Source organism: Ixodes scapularis, unplaced genomic scaffold (genome assembly GCF_016920785.2).
Source record: "Ixodes scapularis isolate PalLabHiFi unplaced genomic scaffold, ASM1692078v2 PGA_scaffold3__209_contigs__length_174095766, whole genome shotgun sequence".
Lineage (NCBI taxonomy): Eukaryota > Metazoa > Arthropoda > Arachnida > Ixodida > Ixodidae > Ixodes > Ixodes scapularis.
This window is the reverse complement of record NW_024609868.1, coordinates 96,892,773-96,916,949: the sequence shown is the minus strand read 5'-3', so window position 1 is coordinate 96,916,949 and position 24,177 is coordinate 96,892,773. Positions and strand designations below refer to the sequence as shown.

Genomic DNA, 24,177 nt, shown 5'->3' with positions numbered 1-24,177 from the left:
TCAAAAAGCGAGCCCTGTCAGGGAAAATGAGCCGGAAACGCCATCGAGTTCCCTGAGCAAAAACTTGACGACTTGGGGGCAGAAAAATATCCATTCTGCTTAGAGCGGAGCGCGGGCTCTGCTCACTTGATGTAGAGTATGCTACCCAATGCAAAAGGAAAAGTCAATAAATCCAGTCTAAGCCTTGGATTGGATTATATTGGAGGCGCGACACCAGGCTAGATTCACTTAGAGTTACAAGATTTAATAACAAATGGGAAAGTCGCAGACCCCAATTTAATCCAAGCCTTAAGCCAAAAGTGTGCATCTGGCGGCCATGCTACCGTTTGGTTATGACGTGTGTGGTTGAGCGTCGTGTTTTCATTGTGTTTCCGGAAGTGACCTCTTCGTTGACAACGTCGGCGGCAAGAAAGTGCTCCCATGCAAGTTGGATTAAGCCCGTGCAAAATGATCCTCTCAGTGCTGAATGCTCAATGCCTTGTGTTGTAATGGTCTTATATACTTAACTGCCTCTACAGTGGTCAGGGAATTTCACCTGAAATTGTCAGGGAAAACCTGGAAAAGTCACGGGATTTCAAAATAGTAATTCGCTACACACCCCGAGTTGCCTCGAGGGCACAAGTTTCACTCCACCCGAAGTCCGTGTATTCTTTCATCAATACATGGCTTGCACGCGACGTCATTCAAAGAGTGCTCCGATGGCCACCAGAGAAGAAGGAAAGAAGGAGCTCCTTTCTTAGCAGGACCCTCTTTCGTGCCTCCCGGATTTGCACAGACGTCACTATTCTCCTCCCAAAAGATTATGGAAGATTAACCCATGTAGGAGGAGAGCTTCCCTCTTCTCCTTTTACATGGTGGTAAAAAGTATGCAATGTGACGTCAGTTCAAGCCATGTATTGGTGCTCGCACTAACGTTCGCTACTCTAGGCAACCAATTTACTCATTCCTAATGTGTATGCTTGCCCACAGGCGGAAGAAGAAGTGCATCCGCTACCAGGATGGCCTGGACGGCAACGCCAACGAGAGTGAGGACAACATCGGATCGGTGGAGGCCCCTACGCCGGAGTCGCACACTAGCCACGGGGGTGGCGACACCACCACCACCACAACCACGAGTGAGGGCAGTCCCTGCACCAGCCTGGGCACGCCCGAGCCCAGCCCGGGGCCCCCTCCCCGGAGGCCCGACTACTGCAGCCTCAACAAGTACCACCCGCTGAGCGTGCACCACCTCACGGGACAGGCGCTCGTCAAGCGGGAGCCCGACGACACCGTCGACATCCTCACGCCGCCCTCCACGGACTCTTCCACCACCACCACGGCGCCGCCTTTGCTCACGGTCACATAGCCAAGCCCAAGGGGACGCGACGGACACAAAGGCGCACGTGCTCCCGGAGCGGCGCGGTTTTCGTCAAAGTGGGGCTCGGCGGCTCGGTCTTCGTTGGAATGCGGTTCGTCAGCGTGCGTTCTGTTGGAACGCGGTTCACCGCCGTGCCCTTCGTCTGTGCGCTCCCTCGTCAGCCCCTACCAAACCATCTTCTTTCGTTGTGAACCGCTGCTCTGGAAAGTGACGAGCATTCACCGGCTTGGGACGGTGGCGAGTGCGGCGGCATTCGGGTGCAGAAGGGAGCGTGGCAAGGAGTGGCGAAGACCCCGGTCCGCGAGCGGCGGCATGGGAGTATTCTATTTTTCAGACTACCGTTGCACGGCAATAAGTTGTTTTTCGAAATCTGGGGAAGTACACCCCCGTCCCTTTAGCGTGGAGCCCGAGGCCCCTCAACCTCTTCGGGCGTTTGTTGACCGTAACGTGAAGATGAAGGAGAAAAAACTGTAGATAATAATTATAAAAAGATGTTATCTATTTCTAATTTTAATTGGTTCGTATTTTTTAATTGGTCCGAATATTTTTTTTGTGCAGCACGAAGAGAGTTTTTTACGTGTTGAACACAGGGTCCTAAGCACCCCTTGCCACCGCTGCCACGCGCCCGTTCCGCAAAGGAAAACTTTCCATTTTGAACCCACATCTCTGTACATAGTGGTCGGCCGACCAGCACAAGACTGGGAGCAGGACAAACTCTCCGCCTGTACAGTGATCGACATTGCACCCGTGTTTCATTTGCCTGTACTTTTTTTTTCTCCAAGCGTTACTTTGTGCACGGTTCCGTTTGCCATGTGCCAACAGGTTCTGGGCATCGTTTGATGTGCATGTGCAGTCGCTGAGAGCGACAACTTTGTGCTGGGACCTGTACATACTTCTGTCCCCCTTTTGGAAGCAAAGTTCGAATTGTATTCAGGCAGCGGAGTCAGCTATGAGACTGTCAGGAACAGGCCTGTTGTTTCCCTTGCCAAACTCATGGCCCACAGTCACCTTTCCACTTGTTTTTGATCTCAATCGTGAGGCGAGCGCGGGGAGTTGCGAATGAAAGGGGTTAAGAACAAAAGGTGCATCCTTTGCATTGTAGTACCAAAAAAAAAAAAAATACTTGTTTCAAGACTGCGGGCAATCGCGGTCCTCCTGCCAATTTTTATTGCGAGAGCAGTGGCATTTTTCTCGTGTCCTTTAGAAAAATTTGCGTTGTGATCTTCCTTTTTATGCTTTTGTCTCTCATTCGTCTTTTAGAGCATCATTCAATGTGGAGGTCTTAATTTATGTGTGCAAAAGCACGTGGCTCAGGTGTCACACTTTTTTTTCGTGTTTATCGGTGAAAAAAGAAAATTGGTTGATGCACGAATCTGTGTTGGTGCACCGGGATGGCGCGTGAGAAAGTTTCGTTCAGGTAGAACATTCAGGACTTGCCAACTAAAAAAAAAAAATACTCTGCCATTTTAACCAAAAAAAAATTATGCAAATGTTTGTTTGTTTTTTTACAACTTTTTAGTTATTTTTATGTGATCAAAAGTTTGGAAGCCAACACACATTGATGGTTCGCAAGAGTATGCTTGCAAATTTGGGTGCTTGCAAGACCTGCGCAGGCTTTTCAAGCTCACAATTAATCTGAGAGATACTCACGACGGCAATTCCAAGCTCAGGCAAATCGCATGAAAATAGAGCCTCACCGGAGGAGTGCACAACTCGTGCCATATTTAGATATTTAAAGCCTGCTGAAACGAACGGACAGCTTTTGTGCAACTACCTTTGTTTGTATGTGGACTTGCCAAACGGGATCCAATTGAAGGCATTTTACACTCTTCGTTTTGACTAGACTGCTGTGATTTGTTACTTTTTTTTTAAATGCTCTTCCGTTTTTGTTTTTTTTTTGTTGGCATTTGCAGCTAGCAGTGTAGTTCTGGAAATGCTGGGAGATTTGCAACCTTTGTTTCAATTTTTTTCATTTTGCCTTCAGAGAGGACTTGAAAATCAAAAACACTGATGACCGGAAGCGGAAAGTATCTTGTAGAATATTTAAAGTTATACTTTTCTTTTGTGGTATAGTTCGCTATGATAGGAAGTGCATTATGTTAATTTCAATATGTGCAATGCATCCTTTGCAACAAAATGTGTGCAACATTTTTTTAAAAACAGTTTTCTTTCTTTTTTGTTGTTTTCTGAACAGAAAGAAACTGAAGTGTGCTTTGGATTTTTGAGGTTGTGTGCAATGCGTGATGAATGAGAAAAAGGAAGAGTTCGCACATGTTGTCATCATCACACATCTTGCAGTATTTTATTTGAGAAATTTCTATGTGTCCATTTCATTTCCGTGTGTTTGTTTCAACTCAACAAATTGTTTTGACCTGTACTGTGAGCAGCTTTTAAAGAATTGGAACAATGAAAAGCAAAGAGGAGTTTTTCGAAGAAAAATTCTCGCATCTCTTTTGCCTGACAAGGGCATGATTAAAGAAGTGCTGTTACGAGGAAACAAAATGAGCTGAATGGGCTTCATTCTTCAAACGTCTCCAAAGCTGTTTTTCTGTTGACAATGGAAACTCGCAAGCAGCTTCCACCTACATTGTTTAAAAATATTGTGTGAAAGAAAACTATGCTACATTCACAAAGAGTGTTTCCACATGCAGGTGCAATTGTGGCGCCATAGGTATAAAATATTGTGGGCAACATTAAGTTGTTTTGTACACTCCAGGCAGCACACGTAATTTCGGAGCTAGAACACATGATGTGAATCAAGAGAACTGAAAACAAAACCAGCAATATTCTAATACCTCCAGAATTATTCCTTTGTTAGACAAATAACAGTTTCATCTCAATTGCTCACTGCATATGTGATAAACAACAAAAAAATAGAATCCTTCACTATGACACAAGCCGAAATAAATTATTCAATACCAAAAGCAATGTTATATTTTTAGGCGTAATACTTTTCAGGAATATAATTTCAGTATAAGTTTTCACAACCGCTTCCAGTTTGCAAATTTTTTTTTTTTTTTTTAAATTATGCGGTTACAAACTATGGTCTTCTTAGGACCCAAGCTTCAAAATACACTATTATTCACAAAGAGGGACTGCCCTCGTCGACTATAGACAGCCCCCAATGAGCGTAGGGTTAGATAGAACACGGTTGCAAAACCGTCCACTGTCTTGGTTCTAGAGAGAAATGCACCATATTATAATACATACCAGAATGGCATACACAATATACATACATATAGGTTAAAAACGTGGAGCTTTGGAATGAAGTCGGCTGCCGTAAAACATGCATCGTCCGCAAGGCTCCGGGCGCAAGCCTCTCGACGGACGAACCGAGCATACCCTCTCGAGTTGTAAACTTCGGTCCTTCTGTTTGTTCGGGGGCTGTGCGACGGTCGTTGGCTGGCGGCCGGGGCTGCACATAGTACGCATTCAAAATGGCACGTCATGGAACGTGGTTTAATTTTGATGTCTATCGAGGGACCCTTTTCGAAAAGCACATGGTGAGCCCTCTATTGCCAGAAGATAAGCAAGACCTGTCTGTGCTCGCGCTCTGAAATGCATGTTTCACAGCAGCCACAGGAAGAGCTAGCGTCCCAGAAGACGGGCACGTCTGCTTCGGTCACACGTGCCTACGGACGCTGTAATAGATGCTGAACACGACAGTGACAAAGACTAGAGCTGCAACCACATAGAGGATGGCCCGGTTCTGCATCGCACGTCGCATCATTCCCGACAGGACGGTAGAACTCTTCCCAATGTCGTGGTCTGTTTCCTTCACCTGCAGAAAAAAAAGATAAGTGTGAGGCCTTTATTTTATTTTTTTCTTTCTGCACTGCGATTTGTTTTTGTTTGAACAGTCTGTTGACATCCACATTTGATCGTCCACCTGTATGGCCGCTCTCCACTTGTTTTGTTCGTGCTACTGGCTCCTTCTACAGCGTGTAAACCAACACTTTGCGTTTCAATTACTACAGTGGTGAAAGCAGGTGGTGGAAGTTTACACCAAAAAAATATAGGAATGAACTCGAAAAATTAAAACTGATGGGAAAACTTCAGAAAAAAACAACTTAAAAGGAAATTACTTGAAAAAAACACACTAAAACTTGAAAGAAAAAACATGAATGAAAAAATCAAGGAATAAGCGCCAGTCGATTCAACTTGTGGTGGTAGACGATCCCGCAAAAACCGAATCGGCCAGCTCTCCCCAGGCGCAGTGTGTGCTGTCTGTCGGCAGCACTTCTCACTATGTGCGCGTCTGCGAAGTGGCGGCACAGATTGCCTAGAACAGGTTTTTTCTTCTTTTAAGCGAGGTTAATTAATTCCTCGAGTTTTTCCTGTACACTTCCATCACCTGCTTACACCTCTGTAGTCAATTGCAGTGCAATACGCTGAGAAGCCAATTTTTGCGGGTTGTCTAAATCGCCTTAAAAGCATTGGTTTACACGCTGTAGATTGCCGTGCTTGGTCACGGCTACTTCACCGGGAGATGCAGAAAATTGATGGCAGTGAAAGTGCGGCCCAGCAGCTAGCGGCTCGGCACTTTAGCTCTTTACGTCGCTGTTGCTCGTTTGCTGCCAGCTACCATCATGTTGGTCAGTAGCTGCTTTGAGAACCCTCCACCGGTGAAAAGCACCACTCGTCAGGGTGCTCCCAGCAAAATGGGAACCACAATCGAGTTGTAGTGGGTTGGGGGAAAGGTTGCCCCCCCCCATACTCGCCTCTTCCAAAATATACACCAACTCAACTCTGTTACGTCATGCCACAGTGATGGCACGTCGGGCGCACTTCTGCTCTGGGGCTTTGGGCAGAAGTCACCATGCAAGGTGGGCATTCCTCCGTTGTTTTGGAAGAAACAAGACCCCCCCCCCCCCCCCCCCCCCCAAAAAAAAAAAACCTGCATTCTCATTAAAATATTGTGACTGGGGCTGTACCAAAAGAGCCGGGAGAGCTTCGAAGACCAGCTCTCGCGTTTTCTGCTTGCTCACTTCGTCTGAGAACATGGATAGGCGCCGTGAAAAGAGAAACCAGACGCCATCGGACGGACCACGATTGCTTGTGCAGGAAGCACTTTCGGTTGAATTTACGGATACACTTGCGGTCGCCAGGTGTATCTCTTTTGTTCCAACATGAATGCAGGAAAACTGTCAAGTCGTCTGGACCGCACCCGCGGACAACGTTCAGTGCATCTTCACCTTCGAATGGCCGCCTGATTGTTCAAACTGTCGTCTGCTCTTTCAAACTTGTTTAAACTGTCTGTCTGCTCGTTCAAACGACAGCGGCCAGTAGACCAATCGCTGCGATAAGAAGTGCAGGCCTCAAAAGATTTTTAAGTTTGAAGGTCGTTTGGGGTAAGTGGGTTCGGTCTGAACAGTAGATACAGGGAGATGTTGACCATTGTTACCAGTGGCCATCACCGACTAGTTATGCCTGATTCACTTGGTCCAATCTTGCTTGCGATTTTTAGTATAGACGTTGAGCATAGCAGCTACTGTCCACGTCTTTGCAGCCTGAGCGACGTCGCGACTGAAAACAGCGAGCAGAATTTCATTGTGTGAATCGGGCTTTAGCATCCATTATGCGGCGTTCAAGTGGAATCAATCGCCACATAGCATTACTATGCATATTATTTACGCAACATTACACATATTATTATCCATACTATTTACACTAAGTTCTGAAAAGTAACGACCCATGTTAGTTTCGCTCAGGCCACTAAATTAGTCTGACGTTACGCAATATCAACAATTCCAATGTGAAAAAGAGCACGGGGACTCGCGCCGACATCACATTCTAATGGTTTGTTGATGCAGGACATGACGCTTCTTGCCCACACCCCATCGCGCATACACGGTGCCGGTGGCATGCTGCTAGGGGCGCTCCAGTTTGTTTGTAAACACGAGTTGCTATATGCAAAGCTTGGAACAAGTTGCAAAAAGTCACGAAAATAACTGAGCTACAGTTACACATAAATTGAAATTTAGTTGGAAGTTACAAATGCGGTTTAAACATTTTCAAATTTATCAAGTTGCAGTTGCCTCCAACAAGTAAGTTGTCTTGCAGTTGTACCCCTGTCAGAAGACGCTCTAGTAAAGCTCCTATTAAATAAATATCCATTCTGCTAAAGGAGCTGCTGTCACACGACCGGCAAAATACTATTTACCACTGATAGTGATTGCTTTGGGACTGGTCACGCGGAGTTGAAAAAGAAACTAAGATTATTCTAAATTTTATAATCGCGTAAAACATTGCTACTTAATGTTTATTTTACGAAAAAAATCCTTTTTATCGGAAATAATTTAAATAAAAACATTCGCAAAAAGCTTTTGTACCACATCCAGACATTGGCAACCATGAGACTATGCTAAATCGACAGTGCTAAATTAAAATGTATCTTTCCATAGGGTAAAGTGTGAGCATTATTTATGCCCGAGTTCAATGCTTTATACCAGCAGTACTTGAAAGAAGAGTGAGCGTGCAGGCAAGTTGGTGAATCTAAGCCTGGGGAGGAAGAAAACTCGGATCATCTCCGACACAGTTAAGATTCTAATTGGCAACGAAAGCCTCTCATTGGTACAATGCCCTCAGCCAACGCTTGAAAAACCCATTTTTTCTCGCTGAGAGATGTCCCAGCTCGCGCCCACTGCCGTTAGCGCTAAAGTCACTGGATCTGGGAAAGTAGTGCCACTGCCTTTCCAAGAGAGCAAACTTATTTTTCAATGCCTCCAAGCACCGACGCCGTGTGTGATGCCGTACATCTTCGTACCGCCACCCATGCAATGTCGGTGCTTGGAGGCATTGAAAAGTAATTTCACTATCTTGAAACACGCAAGATCAACATAATCATAAGAGATCTGGGGCACTAAGCATGAGTGATAAGTTTATTGCATGCATGGTTCCAAAGATGCTCCTATTGGCCGAGGAAAGCTTTCAGTACGATGACGCTCCATAGAGATCATGGTGCGACTGGTTTTAACGACTTTTTTGAAGGTTCGAAGCTTTGAAAGGGTCCAAAATGGCGATCACCATGGCAACCGACAGTGATATGCCAATCACCTTGAGAGGTTTTGTTGTCTGTATGTTGGTATTCGTCTGTGTCCGGCTAGCGAGTGGGAAGGCAAGGCACTACTTTCCCAGATCCAGTGACTAGTTAGCGACTGTCGAGAGTACTTGCTTTGTACTAAAGGATGCTAGTGAACTTCCTTTCCAAAAAGTATGCTTTAGGGAAAGGAGCCTTTTTGCTGCCATGTGGCACAAAATCCTCCTCCTTTGCGGAGATTGTCCTTTCTACTAAAGGAACCTGAGCAATCCGTCCGACAGGGGACTTACTTCCAGAATATTGTGTAATGTCTAGGACAGTGGTTCCAAATACTTCTAGAAAAATGTATAATGTCTAGGGCAGTGGTTCCAAACCACTGATATTTCGGGACCCCGTCTCTATCGACAGAACTGATGCGGGGATCCCATTTACTGGGGGGGTGAAAGGGGGGGTATTGGATGATTACTGATACAAAAGGGTAAATAAAGGAAATTAAATGCATGCAAATCAACTTTGAAGCTAGAAAACAATGAATATTCAATTCTCAGTGCACATGCATACCTGCCAACTTTAAAGAAACCCAATTTTAAAAACAAATATTGATAACAAATGTACAAGAAGACAACTTCATTACATTTACTAGTGCTTTTCACAATAGCAACAGTTTTTATAAAGTCTAAAACCCTTTGGTTGCTAAAAACGAAAGCGTAAGCCTTGATAAGGTAGCTTGAGTTTCTGGGTTGACTTCACATTAATTGTTCAGAAACAAAGAAGCACCCACTGAAAATAAAATGTATTTATTTTAACTAAAATGTAGGAACAAAACACAAAATAAGCTATAGGATTGAAGAGGAGTTTGTAGCCGTGGTAGCTGTTCAATCAATACATTTAGAGGTAATTATGTGGCTTTTTGTCTGCAGGACAACAAACCTACATACAAGAACTTTTTGTTTGACTTCACACTTAGACTTGTCTTTTCAACAAAAAGTAAGTTTTGCACATCGTAGTTTGTATGCAGTATGAAGTACTCTTCAAATGCTGTTTGCGTTTGAGACATGTGTCTTTAAAAAAATAACAAGTATCTGATCTTAAAGTGCACCAAAGTGGATTTTGAGAGCCTCTTTTCATCACACAAACTCAATCTATGTGTCCTAAGCACCGCAAAATCTTCAAAATTACAACCCCGCGAAGCTTTTTGTCTACTAAAAGCGCAAAAAAACACTGTGACACGTCCTTTTTCTGAGATATCTCAGAAAAGGGGTGTCGTTTTGGTCGCATTAGTAGAACAGAGGACAAGTGAGATAACAATTTTCAGTTTTTTAAGATGCTTGGGGTGTGTAGATTCAGTTCACGCCGTAAGAGTAAATCCCAAAATCCCCTTTAGTTCCCCTTTAACCACACTGAATACGACTTCCGTCGTACGTGACAAAACATTGTGTCCGCTTTTAGAGGACCATGTCCACTTCAATGCGCACTTATGATTTCAGTGAGGACATCAACCATACTGCTTGGTGCGCAACAGCACAACCTTCAAGAAGTGACCTCAGTCAGTAGCTGGAAGCATGGGGGGGCACCTCCTTGCCATCGTCTCTTCATTTCTTGTTTTCGGTAGGTTTGGGGCAAACCAGCGGCAGAGCGCTTGGCTGACAGTCAAGCGCTTCTAAGGGCACGAGAAGACGCCCGCTCACCACATCCATCAGAAATAGTTCCAAAGTAGGCAGGCCCCCCAGACTACACTTCCTTCCAATAAAACTCGTGAAAGACATGAATCACGAAATCAAGTCCCGTGTGGACAGTCCTTCAAATGCCCATGCAAGTACCTTAGTGATGCTCCCCAAAAATGTAAAACATTTTTTCGATGGTTTTAGAAGTTAAAACAGGCATATACTGATGGTTGAGGCTAAATGATGTATGCCACAAGCTTCGCCCACGCGGCTTTGCTGAGCACTCTTGTAACCTTATGGCGAATGAAGCTTCCACTTCGTTCGCCATAACGTTACTTAGCTGAGATTTCTCTGCAGTCTCAACATTGCATTTTGTTTTTGCATGAAAGGTTGCGGAAATCTCCCCACTCGTGTACATGCCTGACCACTAGCATTCCGCCTGTCTACAGTTTGTCATTGAATGGCGATGAAAGCAACAAGCCCCAATAGCCAAACCTTTTACTACAATCTTCTCGGAAGGAATGTGGACCATATCTTGCAGCATGACATGAGTCAACTTCATTTGAGGTACCAGTGGTCTTGGTGAGGCGCCAGCATTACTTGCACTAACAAATGAACCACTACTGCTACTAAGGAGGCGTGGGAAAGTCGGCACCTCTCTTCAAAAGGCAAATGGCATAGTTGTGCTTTAAAAATCCCTCTTTTCAACTTGGTAGGACACTGTTGTGTCGGCGTACTGCACTGTCACACCACGATATCTGATTGTCCGTGTGCATGTGCGGCTCCGTGTCATCGCTGTGCTCTGCTTAGATAAACAAGAGCACCCCTCTTGTTTGTTCACTTCATTCCAGCTCTTGTAACCTGACGATTGGCTAGCTGTCAATAAAGCAGTAAGCCCCGCAAACCAACTGACGTCCGTCGTATTTTGCACCACATTACAACAATGGCAACGAGGATGTGGGACTGCAATGCAGTTTGGACGTGTACCACGCACGTGGATAACGACGAAGAAACTTTTGGAAATTGATCAGCATCTGCGAAGGACCTCTAAATGGGTAAGTTTGAGGCATCCACTAGTGATAATGACTAGCAGAGTACGAAGCAGAACAGTTCTGTCTTCGAGCACCTTCTGGAATTTTCTACGGAAAAGGGCAACTTCGAAATCTACGTAGAACGCTTTGAAGCATCTGCAGACACAAACAAGACTGAGAAGGATACCAAGCAGCGGGTGTTCCTCACACTTATTGGAGATGCCGCACACATCAAGCTTTGCAATTCGCTGTTTCTGAAGACGCCAGCTGAAGCAGGCTACGATGATGTCATGACGATACTTCTAAAGCCCTTCACTCCCAAGCGTTCAGTGGTGGTGGAACAATACATGTTCTACTGAAGGGATCAACGCCAAGGTGAAATCATTGACTTTATCGTCGAAATAAAAAAAATTGGCAGCTACGTGTGATTTTGGCACATTTCCAGAAGAGGTGCTAAGAGACCGTCTTATCGTGGGACTAGAGAGGGACGCCATCCGCTGCAAGCTACTTTAGACGGGAGATGGCAAAGACCTCAACTTCGACCAGGCCTACGCCTCAGCCTTAAGAATGAAGGCTGCACAAGAACAAAGCGAGGAAGTGCGGTGCACAAATGAAGTGACAGCCAGTACCAGTGTCAAGGGAGATGGCAACTGGCAGCGAAAGTGCGCACAGAGGCAAGATAAGAAGAACTTTCCTGTTTCAAGAACCTATGTTGCGTGCACTAGATGTGGTAGAGCACATGGCCCAAAGAAGTGTCCCCATTTCAAAAACAAGTGCTAATGTTTAAATGTTCGAAAGTGGGTCATATTGCGAAAGTGAGCAAAACTAAAGACAAAACTGTAACAGCAGTAAAGCAAGTTGTTGAGGATATTGAAAAGTTCAGGGTTCATACTACGCCAAAGGCGAATCCTTACTCTGTGAACTGGAAGGATTGACGGTAAGCAGGTTGAAATGCAAATAGATGCAGGATCTGCCGTTTCAATAATGAACAAAAACAAATTTAATTAAAGTTTGGAAATAAGCACTGTGAGAAAACAGACGTGAGGTTAAAAGCCTACGCCGGAAGCTTAATTACTGTGAAAGGACGTGTTGACATTCGAGTAACTCTTGAAAGAATAGACCACACTTTGCCGTTGATCATTGCGCAATACGCAAAAGGCATAGTCACGCCAAACCTGCTGGGCCGTGACTGGCCATTTAAAGTGCATCTGAACTGGCAGCAGATATTGCCAGTAAACTTGGTCAATGCTGAAGTGTCACTGAAACAAAAATACAGTGATGTGTTTGAAAAGGGAGTCAGCGTAATCAAAGACTTCAAGGGAAGTTTGCTTCTCAAGAGCACGGCCAAGCCTATCTTTTGTAAAGCGAGGCCCGTGCCTTACGCTCTTCGTGAAAGCGTTGAAGAAGAGTTAAAGACGTTGGAAGAAAACAAGGTAATCTACCGAGTACAACACAGTGACTGGGCAACGCCTTTAGCCGTTGCTCCAATAAAAGATAAAAGCGTGAGACTCTGTGGATATTATTGCGTCACGGTAAACCAGCATCCGAAGGAAGATGACTATCTGCTACCTCTCTCTGAAGATATTTTTGCGGCAGTGGCGGGTGGGGAAGTCTTCACTGCCCTTGACTTGTCGAAAGTCTACATGCAACTAAAGCTCAAAGTGCATTTTCAACAGGCTCTAACAGTGAATACACACCTCGAATTGTTTCAATTAGAACGACTTCTCTACAGGGTGACGAGCGCACCTGCTTTATTTCGGTCGGTTATGGACAAAATCCTTCGAGGAATTCCAAGTACCGCTTGTTACCTTGATGATGTTCTAATCTCTGGTAGAACACAAGAGGAGTGTGAAAAGAACACCGAGTGTGTTTAGAACGGCTATGAAGCACGGAATTCGAGTTGATTCTGGAAAGTGCAAGTTTTTTCAAAGCAGGGTCAGATATCTCGGGCATGAGATAAGCAGCAAAAGACTGCAGCCGAAGAAAAAAAAACTGAAGCCATGTCGAAAGCACTAGAACCTATGCACAGATTACAAAGAAAAGAGAGTGCACGGGAGTGGTCGCAAGAAGGTAAAAGAGAGTTCTGAGTGTTGCAAGAAGCTTTTCTGCACTGACATGGTACTTCAAGGGGCACTGAAACGTCAAAATAATTTTTTTTTATTATCAGAAACGGGGTAAAACGATGCCTGGACATTAATTAGGAATTCTGTATTTGTGAAGTAAAAAAACAATTTCCAAATGCCGAATTTGAATTTCTTGTGCGATTTCCGCCGCACGACGTCCACACGATAGACTGACGTATCACTGACTACAAAAGTAATTGTATAATGATTGTGTTCTCGTTAATAGCATCTCTGTGTGCTTTGCAACTGCTTATAATTGTGTAACTGGGTTGTACACTAAAAAGGGGAGGAAAGTTTTGTCGGCTTACTGCGCTGTCCTATTACAATACTCGATTGTTTGTGCACATGCGTGCCTGTGTGTTATCGCTGTGCTTTGATAACCCAGAGCACCGCCTTCTGTTTGTTCACTTCGTTCCTGCTCTAGTAACCTGTTGATTGACTATGTGTCAATAAAGCAGCATGCCTGCGGCCCCGCTGACGCCTGTCGTATTTCGCACTATGTTATAACACACACCATCCTGCTTATTCAGACCTTGAGTTTGGCCCATGTTGAACCACTCTTTGTCCAATAGGCAGTATCTCAATGTGCTCGTAGGATTCATTGAAACATTTAGATTTGCAGACATAGGACATAGACACTTGCAAGCATAGACTAAGGTCAAGAAATGCATTTATGCATACTCTACAAATGTAAATGTGAGACTCGTGTAGTCAGGAAACCAAGTGTGCACAGCCTCTTTAATTTATGTCAATATATATGCACAGGAAAAAAAAAACAAGTTTGTATACATCTGTGGTTTGCTCACCACTGAGATTAAAACAAACATATTTGTTTATTTGCAAATTGCAAAGTAAATAAACTTCCGTGGTAAACAGAGTTGTTCTTCATGTTTAGGCAGCAGACTATGCTTTGACTACAATGTCAAGATAATAAAGAGGAGTGATGCTTATGAGGAAAATGATTAAATCTGGACACCTAGGGTTTATTAGCCTATTCCCAGCCAAATAGTATCCAAATCAAACATTTTATCCTTTTGGAAGTGACAATGAAAGATAAATCGATCTGTGTCACTTATATCAGTAAAAACCAAAGCATAGTTGATACACTGGACAAGCAAAATGATGCCACTGATGAAATGGCCTTCAATCTTTCTGCCACATGGGTTCTATGTTCCCAAATGAACTAGCGTGGTTGTTCATCATCTGTCCCTCGTGTGTATCATTACAAAATGAAGTAAATTTTCTCAGCCTGCTCATCCCCATCCATGAAACATCAAAATCTGATTGATCTGTCAATGCCTGTGTCGAAGCAATTTGGACCCATTAAGAGGAGGGCAGCACATACCTTTTCCCTTGCCCTGCTGATGGTTTCCCTTTGTGCACTCAGATCACTTAGTATGGCTGCTCCAATTTTCTCTGAAAGACATAAACGTCGGTGTGAGTTTCGGGATGACTTGCATGAGCTTTCTGCTCGGCAATTCACATACCACAACAGCAAAAAACCATGAAAGAGGACAATGTCAAGCTTGCTTAAAGCATGCCCTCAGTTTCAAGAGCCCAGCACAAGAACAGAGGGTCATGAAAAAATGAAAGCCGCTTACAACTCCCTGTAACACCGAATTAGAGTGCAGCTCTTGAGGGGGAGGATGGAAGGGTACTAAGGGGAGGGTATACCCCTCCTCCCTCCTGCTCACCTCCCCATCCTGCCTGGTACTCCGCCACGGAAGTAATTGACCTGAGGGGGGTCACGTGACCTCACGGTTACGGCGATGCCGCTCAAGCCGGAAACGGGCACCTAAGAGCTGCGCTCTAAAAGCATGTGGAATTCCAGTGACAGAGACCCGAATATTGTGACCAGATCAAAATTGCAAAAGGCACTTTGCTTTATGCATGTGTTGCTTTTGAGATGGGGACGCCAGCAACGATTGTGTTAGGGCAGCGTAACGTTCCGCAAAATAAAAATGAAAAATGGTATGCCACTGCGGCTCTGGGTACTTCGTTCATCCTGAGACTGCAGTCAATGAAATGTTTTACAGAATGAATGCTCGCACTAGAAAGGCACGTTCAAAGTCAGGAGCATGGGCAAGCTGACACCTGTAGCCTTGGCAGCAGTCTCAGCTTAAGGGTGAATGGAGTATAGTGGACATCTTTGTAGTTAAAGCATGACAGTTCTCACATAAGATATAGATGCTGCTCCAGTGCAGAGCTTAAGAAATGAAATGAGGATAATAAGGCGCCAGTGGCAAACTGCTTTCCTTTGAGATTAATGCTTCGATGCCGGCAGTGTCATTGCAGGGGCATGTCACTGCAGAGAAAACGAGCAAGCTAGTGCACGGGCATATGCTCAGTACTTAAATAAAATAATAAATAAATATTCCTTTTATTTCTCGTTTATAGAGCATACTTATTAAAAAGTCAATACGAGCAACTAATGCAATGACAAAAGATGACGGAAAAACAAATTATCAGAGGACAAGTCAACAGCTTACAACAGGATCATGCAGCGTCACTCATTACGCTGCGTAACATAAATCTCAATAATGTAGTAACATCAACATTTCTATTTTGAAGCTCATTTAGAAGGGATCGCAAAGTATTAAAGATACCAAACCATAATTTGTGAGCATGGTACTAACACACCAACTCTCGCCATGTCAAGTTGCATACCCTGGGCTTGTTCTCACCAAACACAATAATACAGAAAAAAAGAAGTGGTCATTTGGTTGTAGTGCCATTACGTACAGACCTATCAAGCGACAATTGTGTAAGAGAAAGAGTGGCATAACTTTACACAGTTCAAAAAGTTCTCCTGATGATTTCAAGTATGGAATGTTTGCTACAACACAAAGTGCCTTCTTCTGTGTTAAAAACAACTGTGTCAGATTTTTGTTGTTAGACCCCAAACCAGGTGACAGTATGCATAGCTTGTGTACACCAGAGAATAAAATATAGAAGCAATTGTGCTCACACTGGAAATTCATAACGACCTCTACATATTATTCCAATAGCTCTACAGACTTTCTGGCGAATATGTACCAGATGTAGGTAGGCTTGAAGAAAGTGTATGAGTAAAAATTACACCAAGTATCTTTACAGATTTTGCTATTTCCGCCTAGGACGATCCAAGCATGATATTCAAAGGCAAGATGATTTGACAATTTCATGGTCTAAAGGGCACACACTTTGTTTTATCTATATTTATTTTTAAACCATTTATTCGAGACCATAAATGAAGGTGTGCAAGAGCAGCGTTTGCCTTACTCTCAATCTCAAAAGATGTATGAACTTTAATAAAAAGAACAGTATCATCCACATACAAAACATACTTGGCTTCTGGTGAACATTGTTCAATATCATTTATAAATATTAAAAATAGCAGTGGTCCAAGCACTCGTCACTCTGGGACTCCGGTCCCGATTTTACTTGTGGATGAATTATAATCATTTATACTAACAAATTGCATATCATATAGCAAATATGATTAGAAAAGTTAAAGTGCTGTGCCGCGAACTCCACAGCACTCAAACTTTTTAAACAGTATTGTTTGTAAAGTCGAAAGCCTTTGAAAAATAGACGTCCACACTAAGCATAAGCTCTTTATCCTCGAAAGATTTAAAGATTTCTCCTTTCTGTTCTAGGAGTGCTGTTTCTGTCGGCCTCTCTTTTGTAAAGCCATGTTGAAAGTAGGGACAGTATAAGTCAGGGGTGGCCAAGCTGCGGCTCGCGAGCCGCATACGTATTTGCGTGTACTCTTTGCGTGTTAAAAAGCGACTCGTGGCTCCCTCCCCTACCCCTACCTACCCCCCCCACTTCCCCGCCTCCCCCTCCAGTCACACGAGCACTTCCCCAAAAAGAAAAATAGGATGCGTTTTAAATCGAAAAGCAGGTTGCGGTTTGGTAGTCTTGTGCCACTACTTCCTTATGTACTATTGAGCTGCTTTTGACTCAGATATATTGAAAGCAGTTCGAGCGTCTATTGCTCTGGACAAAAGTTCCCTCCCCAAGCAGCTCCTGGAAGTTTCGTGGTTTTGTTTGCGGCTCTTAGGCTGGGTCAGCCTGGCCAACCCCTGGTATAAGTCAATCGAGGGCCCCTCTGATCTTGTCCTTTCTTGTTTGATCGTTTTTGAACCCAAGGTTTTATACGCATTGTGCTTTTGTATGATTTTTTCCCGAATCCTCGCTCATGTAATACGCCTGAACGATGTCTTTGAGCAACAATAAATGAAATGAAATGGAAAGTGTTTTTTAACTCAAGTCTTAGTTGTATTATTTTTTCCAGCCCTTTCGAAAAATTTGACAATAAGGAAATTTGTCTATAATTTTTGAACAGATTTGCATCGCCACCCTTTAATGTCATTACAAATCACAGCAGCTGGAAGTCCATAAAACAATTAAAAACAGTTCAAACAAAAAGATGGCGTATCAGCGAGTATTTTTCGGCAAGACAACTGACAATGTAGTTCCCGCTTTGTTCAATCCACATCTCAGAAATGTACTGGTGTCAACTGCAAGGGTACTTCGGTTCCAGGTGGCATTCCTTACAGAGATGAAGAACCTTTTGTTTCCTCTTGACATTAGGAAATGGCCAGATATATCCAACAAGCTCAATCTTTCCTCAGTTATCAGAAAAGTCCAACCACAGTTCTCAGCTGCATTATACCGTTGACCCAAGCACATATAGCGTGAACGAAATGACTCTCAGCACACTCAACAAGCTAGGTGTATTCACATAGATGACCTCCTGTGGTAGGTGTTGTTCAACACTTGGAGACTCACCTGTCTCTAAAACAAGACCGTGACCTCCTTTGAGAAGTTTCGTCGACCTCTCCATTCTTTCCGTGTTATCCAACAGCCGCTGCTTCTGCACAAAAAAAAAAAAAAGAAGGTAATAAAAAAGAAAAAGAAAAAAAGCTCGCTTGTAGCAGCATTTATTTACAGCGTGAAGCAAAGGGATTGATGAGTGCTTGAAGGGACCGCATAAATCGGTGCCTGAACATATCGAGCCAGGGCTCTGTACAAAGGCGACCAAACAGAGTGCATTAAGGGTATCAAAATTTCACAGAACAAACTTACCCGAATAAAAAGTTAGAAATCAAAAACTTGAAATCCCTACCTATGGCATCTGTCCGCTAAAGATTGGCACCTGATAGGCGCAACAGCCGACAGATGTCAGCAGTGCTCTCAACGTCGACAGGTGGGGGTCGGTGGAGAAGACCCAACATACTGCATTTCTGGGTGTCGGCATCGGTGATGACATTACCGATGTCAATGGTCGGTTTTGGAGGTTTCCGACATCGTTGCAGTGCCTCACCCAAAGGAGGATCATTAGGGAGCTCGGATGTCGCCGCCGAAACTCCTTCCTAGATCGTCGGCGGACCTTTCGCATCCTCTGGCACTCATCGTACAAGGAGCAATCTTCACTCGCTTGGTGGAAGCTAAGCATACCATGAAGATGAGTTACAACCCAAAACAGCACACGTGAAAGTGGCAGAAAAAAGAGACGCGGTAACAACCAGAGAGTACAAAGCATACGACGACATGTAGTAAAAAATAATTGTCGAAAAAAAACAAGACAACACCTCTGTTTTGTTTTTCTTGATACGCCTTCATTTTCATGATTTATTGGTAGAATAAAATAGTCCTGCAGTGACAATTTGTGCAGAAACGTTGTCTGCTATTGCCAGGGGAAGCGCCCTTTGTGGCTGCCCGTAGTTGTCACATCAAACCGCGGGGAGCTTTTTTTTGCAATTGGGAGTGTCTACGTCCACACATGGGGATGTGGCCACGTCGGGAGGAGATAAGGCTCCATCCACGCACTACGTCACTTCCGGCGTGGACAAAGGTAGTTCTCCTCCCCTCTTCTCTCCGTCCCCGCAGCAATCAACCTACGGTCTTGCCTCCCAACTGTCCCAACTTCCAATCTTGCCTCCCATTGTTTTGCCATGTGCTCGGAGGCCATTGCTCCTTGCATTCCTGCCGTGCACGGACTGCTGTTCCTGCCTGGTCATCCGCAAGCAAATTTGACTTTCGCTGAAGCATTTTTTTTCTTTTATTTTTTTTCTTGTTTTCTTGGTCAAGGAGTTTGGCCCTTTGTGTATTAGAACGGTCGCGCTTCTGATATGCCTCGAGTTTTGGTTGCGGGGGTTCGATGGTGAAATATTTGTCCCAGTATTTCCCATCGAATGGCTGTCGAAGTGCGGGCGTTTAGTGGCATTAGGATCGAGGCTTTGTTTTCCAAGGTGTCTGACACCCTGCTCGATTTTGGCACAAACATGCACCAGCATTTGTGCCAGCGCGTATATTGACAAATACCGTCGGTTGGCCGCTCAGATCCTGGAACGCGGTCCGACGACGCAGATCGCCTTTTCTTCCGTCCTTCTGAGGCAGAAGAACAGGTTTTCTTCATTGGAGTGTCAGTGCAGTCAGAGTACTGAGATACAGGTGTTGAATGATCGGCACAGAGACATGAACTGGCTCCTGCAGGAATTCTGGCGCAAGAAGGGCTTCGTGTTAATCGGTGATCTCGTGGACAAGTGGCATCTGTGCATCGGCTACTGTTTTATTTGTCATGGAAAAACTGTTTCTGAAATCTTTTACCCAGTTTTCTCGATTGCATGCTCTCAGTATGCTTGTTATTACTGGGACTAATGCATGTTTTCCATTCTCTCACAATTTTTGTAAGATTGCAAGCATGCGCGCAAGTCAAAAACGTACGGAGAGGTGGGCTCGCACTTGTCCCCTTCGATGCACATAAGCTCACACTAGAACGCCTTGAACCAAGCCAACCACACACACAACGAAGCCTCACCAGCCTCACCACCACGCCTCGGCAGCGACGTACACATGGGCTAAGGCCCCGGGGGCCTTAGCCCATGTGTGCGTGCACATGCGAGCTGCACGCCTGCACGCACACGCACGGATGGCCTGCACGTTGCCCACACGTGTGTGCGACTCCTGGACAGCATAACTATAAAGATATCGATTGATAATATTTTTATGGCGCATGATATTTGCTATTAGTCTGAGAAAACAGTAAAAAAATTTATAAATTGTCTAAGAATTTATAAGGTCATGTGACATATTGACTTTAAAAACAACAATAAAATGTAACCCTTTATTTTTATATCCTATATTTATTTATAAGAAAGCATAATATGTATATAAAAACAAATTACGTCCTTATAAGTCACGTGAACTTTTGCGTGGATGGAGCCTTATCTCCTCCCGACTTGGCTACGTCCCCACGCGTGGACGTAACCTCGGCCTTTGCAATTTAATGGCGGACGCCTCCTGCATATTTTGGTCGCAAGTGCGCATGCCCTGCATTTTCACGGGGCGAGAAGGAAAGCAGGCAAAAAGGCTAAAACGTTTGCAAACGATCGACGCTTGTGTGACCTCTTTGCGGCTCGTCTTGCAAACACAGCCCATAAACCATGACCCGAATAAAGCCGTTTGGAAACTCTCTGTAATACAAGCTCTATAGCTGCCTGTAGAGAGCCTACATTAAGACAGTTTCCAACAGCTCGATTAGGGTCACGTGGTTTGTGGGCCACATTTGCAACACGAGCTGTGAGGAGGTGGATAAAGAAGCCTTGATCGTCTGCACATGTCTCCGCCTAATTTCCTCCTCACTCCGTGAAAACGCAGCACATGTGCACTTGCCTCCAAAATCCGCAGGAGGCGTCTGCCATTAAACTGCAAATGCTCCCCATGGTCTGAGATGGACCCTTTCTTCAATACAGGCTCTCTAGCTACCTGCAATCTCACGATCCACCATCTGTCGGCTGTTGCGCCGATCGGATGCCTTTTGTTGTGGCCACCAAGATTCTTGGCACAAGCATTCATCGGGAGAGACTGAGATATAGAAAAGAAATGGCTCAAGGCTGTTTCTGCAGAGCGGTGGCACCGGTACAGAATCGGAATCACCATCATCGAGCTTGCTTGGCTAGCCCCCCAAATAAAAAAAGGCGCCCGTCTGCCCGAATTATAGTCGTCGCTTCTCACTACAACAGACATTACTTTCAAGGTATCCTAGTGTTTTCTCTTTGAAAACCGGGAAGGATATGGAATAAATGCAAGCCTGATTGTTTCTGGAAGAACTGCACGCCCAATCACTTTGGACAAAAAATAGTGGCGAGTCGATAACGAGTCTCAACATGATTTCTGACCCAAAAATACCAGTTTTCTTTGTGAGTCCGAGCAGGCAAAATGTCATGATCATTGTTCCCTTGCAGGTCGCTTTACTGAATACGGGGTAAGGGGGTTCTTTGGTCTCGTTATTCATTTGCTTGGGACTTCAAATTACATTGTTTCTTTTGTGATACCTTTTTATGTTTAATTTTACCCATCCTTTATGTTCTGTCCTTTTTTGTGTTTCTTTCGAGTGTTTCTGGGACGCCATCTCACCATGACTTTGCTATTGGCAGGGCGTTCGTAGCTTCGACCCTATCGCCACAGTGGAATTTTGTGCCACATTCTCTTTTGCTGTCTACTGTTAATCAGGGCCTACTCGCTATATTTAGTTTCACTTTTAGTCCAGATGCAGGCGACGCTACGACTTGATGGGACCAATCAGGTAGTATCAAAAGCACACAGTCATGGTATTCCTCAGGTTTACGTACATGTTCTATCATCGCTGGACCAATCATAGACAGAAACAGCCCAGTGACTTGCGCTTTTCACACCGCTTTTTTGGACAAAATCATCGCAAGCGATCAGTTGGGAGCATCAACGAGAAGCCGCCATTTTAGATTTTATGTTGGCCACACATGGATTGGCTTGGTTTGGTAGGGCTACTTGAGTACAGGTAGGTCCTACTGCTAAGTGACGCTATGCTACGGCTTTTTTTCTCTAGCTGCACGTCATTATCATCATTGTTACCATTTTGCTTTGTTCATTCGCCATTCTGCAGTTGCGGACTTGCTTCTCTCATCTTGCCTCGGTGAATATTGTTAAAACTATGCTGGCCCCATCTGTTCTTCCGCCACTGCGAAGAGTTGCTAAGCGCACAAAGTACTTGACCATACCGCTAGAAAAGGAGGCAGTGATTCTCAATCTAATAGGAAAAGGCTGAATGTAAGTGGAGGCGTAATCTGAAGCAAGGCACTATTGATGGATTTTTTAAGCCCGCTTAGACGTAATAAAGGCAAGGTTTTTAATCTGCCGATTTTTCAAACTACTCTATTATTTCGACGTCTTTTCGGTCCCTGCAAAGTCCAAAAAATCGGTTGGCGACTGTGCATATATATATATATATATAAACACGCTTGTGAGCCTCAGCCTTTGCGGTGTTAATGAAATTACAAGCTTCATACTGTGTGCAGACATTTAACGTTTGAGATAATAATAATATTAATAATGCTTTTTATTGGCTCAGGAAAGCTGCAGAACTGCAGAAGAAAAACAACCTGTACCATGAAGACCCGCAGTGCCGCATGTAGGTGATGGTGATTATGTGACGATATAATATAAAAGATGAGGATGACGTGTTCTTCCAATCGTCGTGCTGCCCGAGTCTTGGAAGTTAAAGGACGGTTGGGGACGGTTGCGGCGAGTCAGCCAACGAGATGAGGTGACCTTGTGAGCTGTTCAATTAAAGTTTTAGATGGTAATGCCCTGGCAGTCTGGTCAATCTGGTGGTGCGGTCACTCACTTAGATGAAGGCAGAGGGCTGCAGAAAATGGCCCAGTCAAAGTATACGGCTGTCACCCACAAAGCATTCATGTCCAGAGCTTGAAGCATAGTGCCGCATGTCATTTGCTTCTTGCGCACGGGGTTGCGGTGACAACAGAACGGCGCTCAGTTCAGATTTGCTTTGATTGGAAGGATAGTGGGTAGATCTCAATGCCAGCTGTCTTGAGGTCTACCCACTATTTATTTTCAATCAGCCAATAAGAGCTCGGCGTTTTGACATCATCGCAACCCCTGTGCAAGAAGCAGACCAACTTGCGCTCCGCATAGCTTCCTGTCATCGTCGTCATTCATGACGCTCGTATCAGCATCACAAACAGCTCCGTATCTTACGTAGCTTTGAGAAGCTGTGCTATATGCTCCGTCTGCTGGGAAAACCAGCGTTCGGAAGGGCCGGAGAAGTGCTTTGCGCCCCAAGAGTCTCGGTGGTCATGCTTTCGTTAGCAGATGGACGCCGTAGGTAGAGATTGGAAGTTTTTGACTTCTAACTTTTTACTCGGACAAGTTTGTTTAGTGATTTTTTTTTTAGCGTACGTTTTTCGGCCACCTTTGTAGAAGATCTCAACTCAATAAGTTCACAAATCTATTTATGCGGTCTATTCCAACACCCATCGATTTTTAACAATACCTGGTCGTCGTTGACGTAACCGTCGTCGTTGGCGAACAGCTCCTCCCGTGATCGGACTTCGTCGCTGTACTCAATCTTCGCCCTTTGCTGTTGGTAGGAATTAGCATTTAATTCCCACAATACTGCTTCCTTTATTTTGAATTAAAGACGTAAATCGTCGAAGAACTTACGAATTCCTTTCGCAACTGAATAAGCTCAGATTGGTAACTCTTGACTCGGTTCTGGTATTTTGGTCGCGTTGGTGCAGGAAGGCTACGAACTTCAAGCTCCATTTGCTCCAGCTGGAAGGGGTCCAAGTGTTAGCAGGGACACATGGCAAGATAATTTACCACTCGATCTTACGAGTTCGTTGGCTTCCTCCAGATGTCTTTCGACCTCGGCGACCATCGCAGACTTGTCAGCTGGAACGTCGATTTGGAGTTACCACCACACGTCAATGCTATTGACAGTGTGATAAAACTGAGAACAAAGCCTCTAAGCGACGCTTACCTGCATGTAAATTCGGTATCCGTCCGGATTTAGACGTTATTTCGGCGGTCAAAGCCGCATATTGTTGCTCAAAAGCCTCCATCAACGTCGCCATCTTTAAACAGTAGTATCATGTCTTCCCATCATTCATCGCGATTGCCGTCATTTCCGTTGGAA

The 24,177-nt window shown here is 44.5% G+C and overlaps 2 protein-coding genes across 3 annotated transcripts in view; one reads left to right on the top strand and one right to left on the bottom strand.

The window, feature by feature from the left end:
- Window positions 1-3,862, top strand: part of LOC8024587 (transcription factor 7-like 2) — a 261,937-nt gene extending 258,075 nt beyond the window's left edge. For both annotated transcript variants that reach the window (XM_042292561.1, XM_042292562.1), the window contains one exon: window positions 970-3,862. In XM_042292561.1, coding sequence (XP_042148495.1) covers window positions 970-1,345 — 376 coding nt within the window. In that variant the 3' untranslated portion in view covers window positions 1,346-3,862. The remainder of the gene's footprint in view (window positions 1-969) is intronic.
- Window positions 3,632-24,158, bottom strand: LOC8024592 (vesicle transport through interaction with t-SNAREs homolog 1A). The gene is made up of 7 exons (XM_002406297.5): window positions 24,022-24,158; window positions 23,875-23,933; window positions 23,703-23,813; window positions 23,533-23,619; window positions 17,991-18,075; window positions 14,560-14,630; window positions 3,632-5,138 (listed from the first exon to the last, which is right to left on the bottom strand). Exons 1-7 carry the CDS (start codon window positions 24,113-24,115, stop codon window positions 4,980-4,982), a joined length of 666 nt encoding a protein of 221 aa, XP_002406341.3. The 5' UTR covers window positions 24,116-24,158; the 3' UTR covers window positions 3,632-4,979.
- Window positions 24,159-24,177: the final 19 nt, after the last annotated feature.

What these genes read in the sequence shown, in the direction of transcription:
- LOC8024592 (XM_002406297.5), bottom strand. Translation starts at nt 24,115, where the DNA reads ATGGCGACGTTGATGGAGGCTTTTGAGCAACAATATGCGGCTTTGACC. An exon ending in CGGTCTTGTTTTAGAGACAG is followed by an intron (nt 14,631 to 17,990) that starts GTGAGTCTCCAA and finishes TATGTCTTTCAG; the next exon opens with AGAAAATTGGAGCAGCCATA. An exon ending in TCAGCAGGGCAAGGGAAAAG is followed by an intron (nt 5,139 to 14,559) that starts GTATGTGCTGCC and finishes TTTTTTCTGCAG; the next exon opens with GTGAAGGAAACAGACCACGA.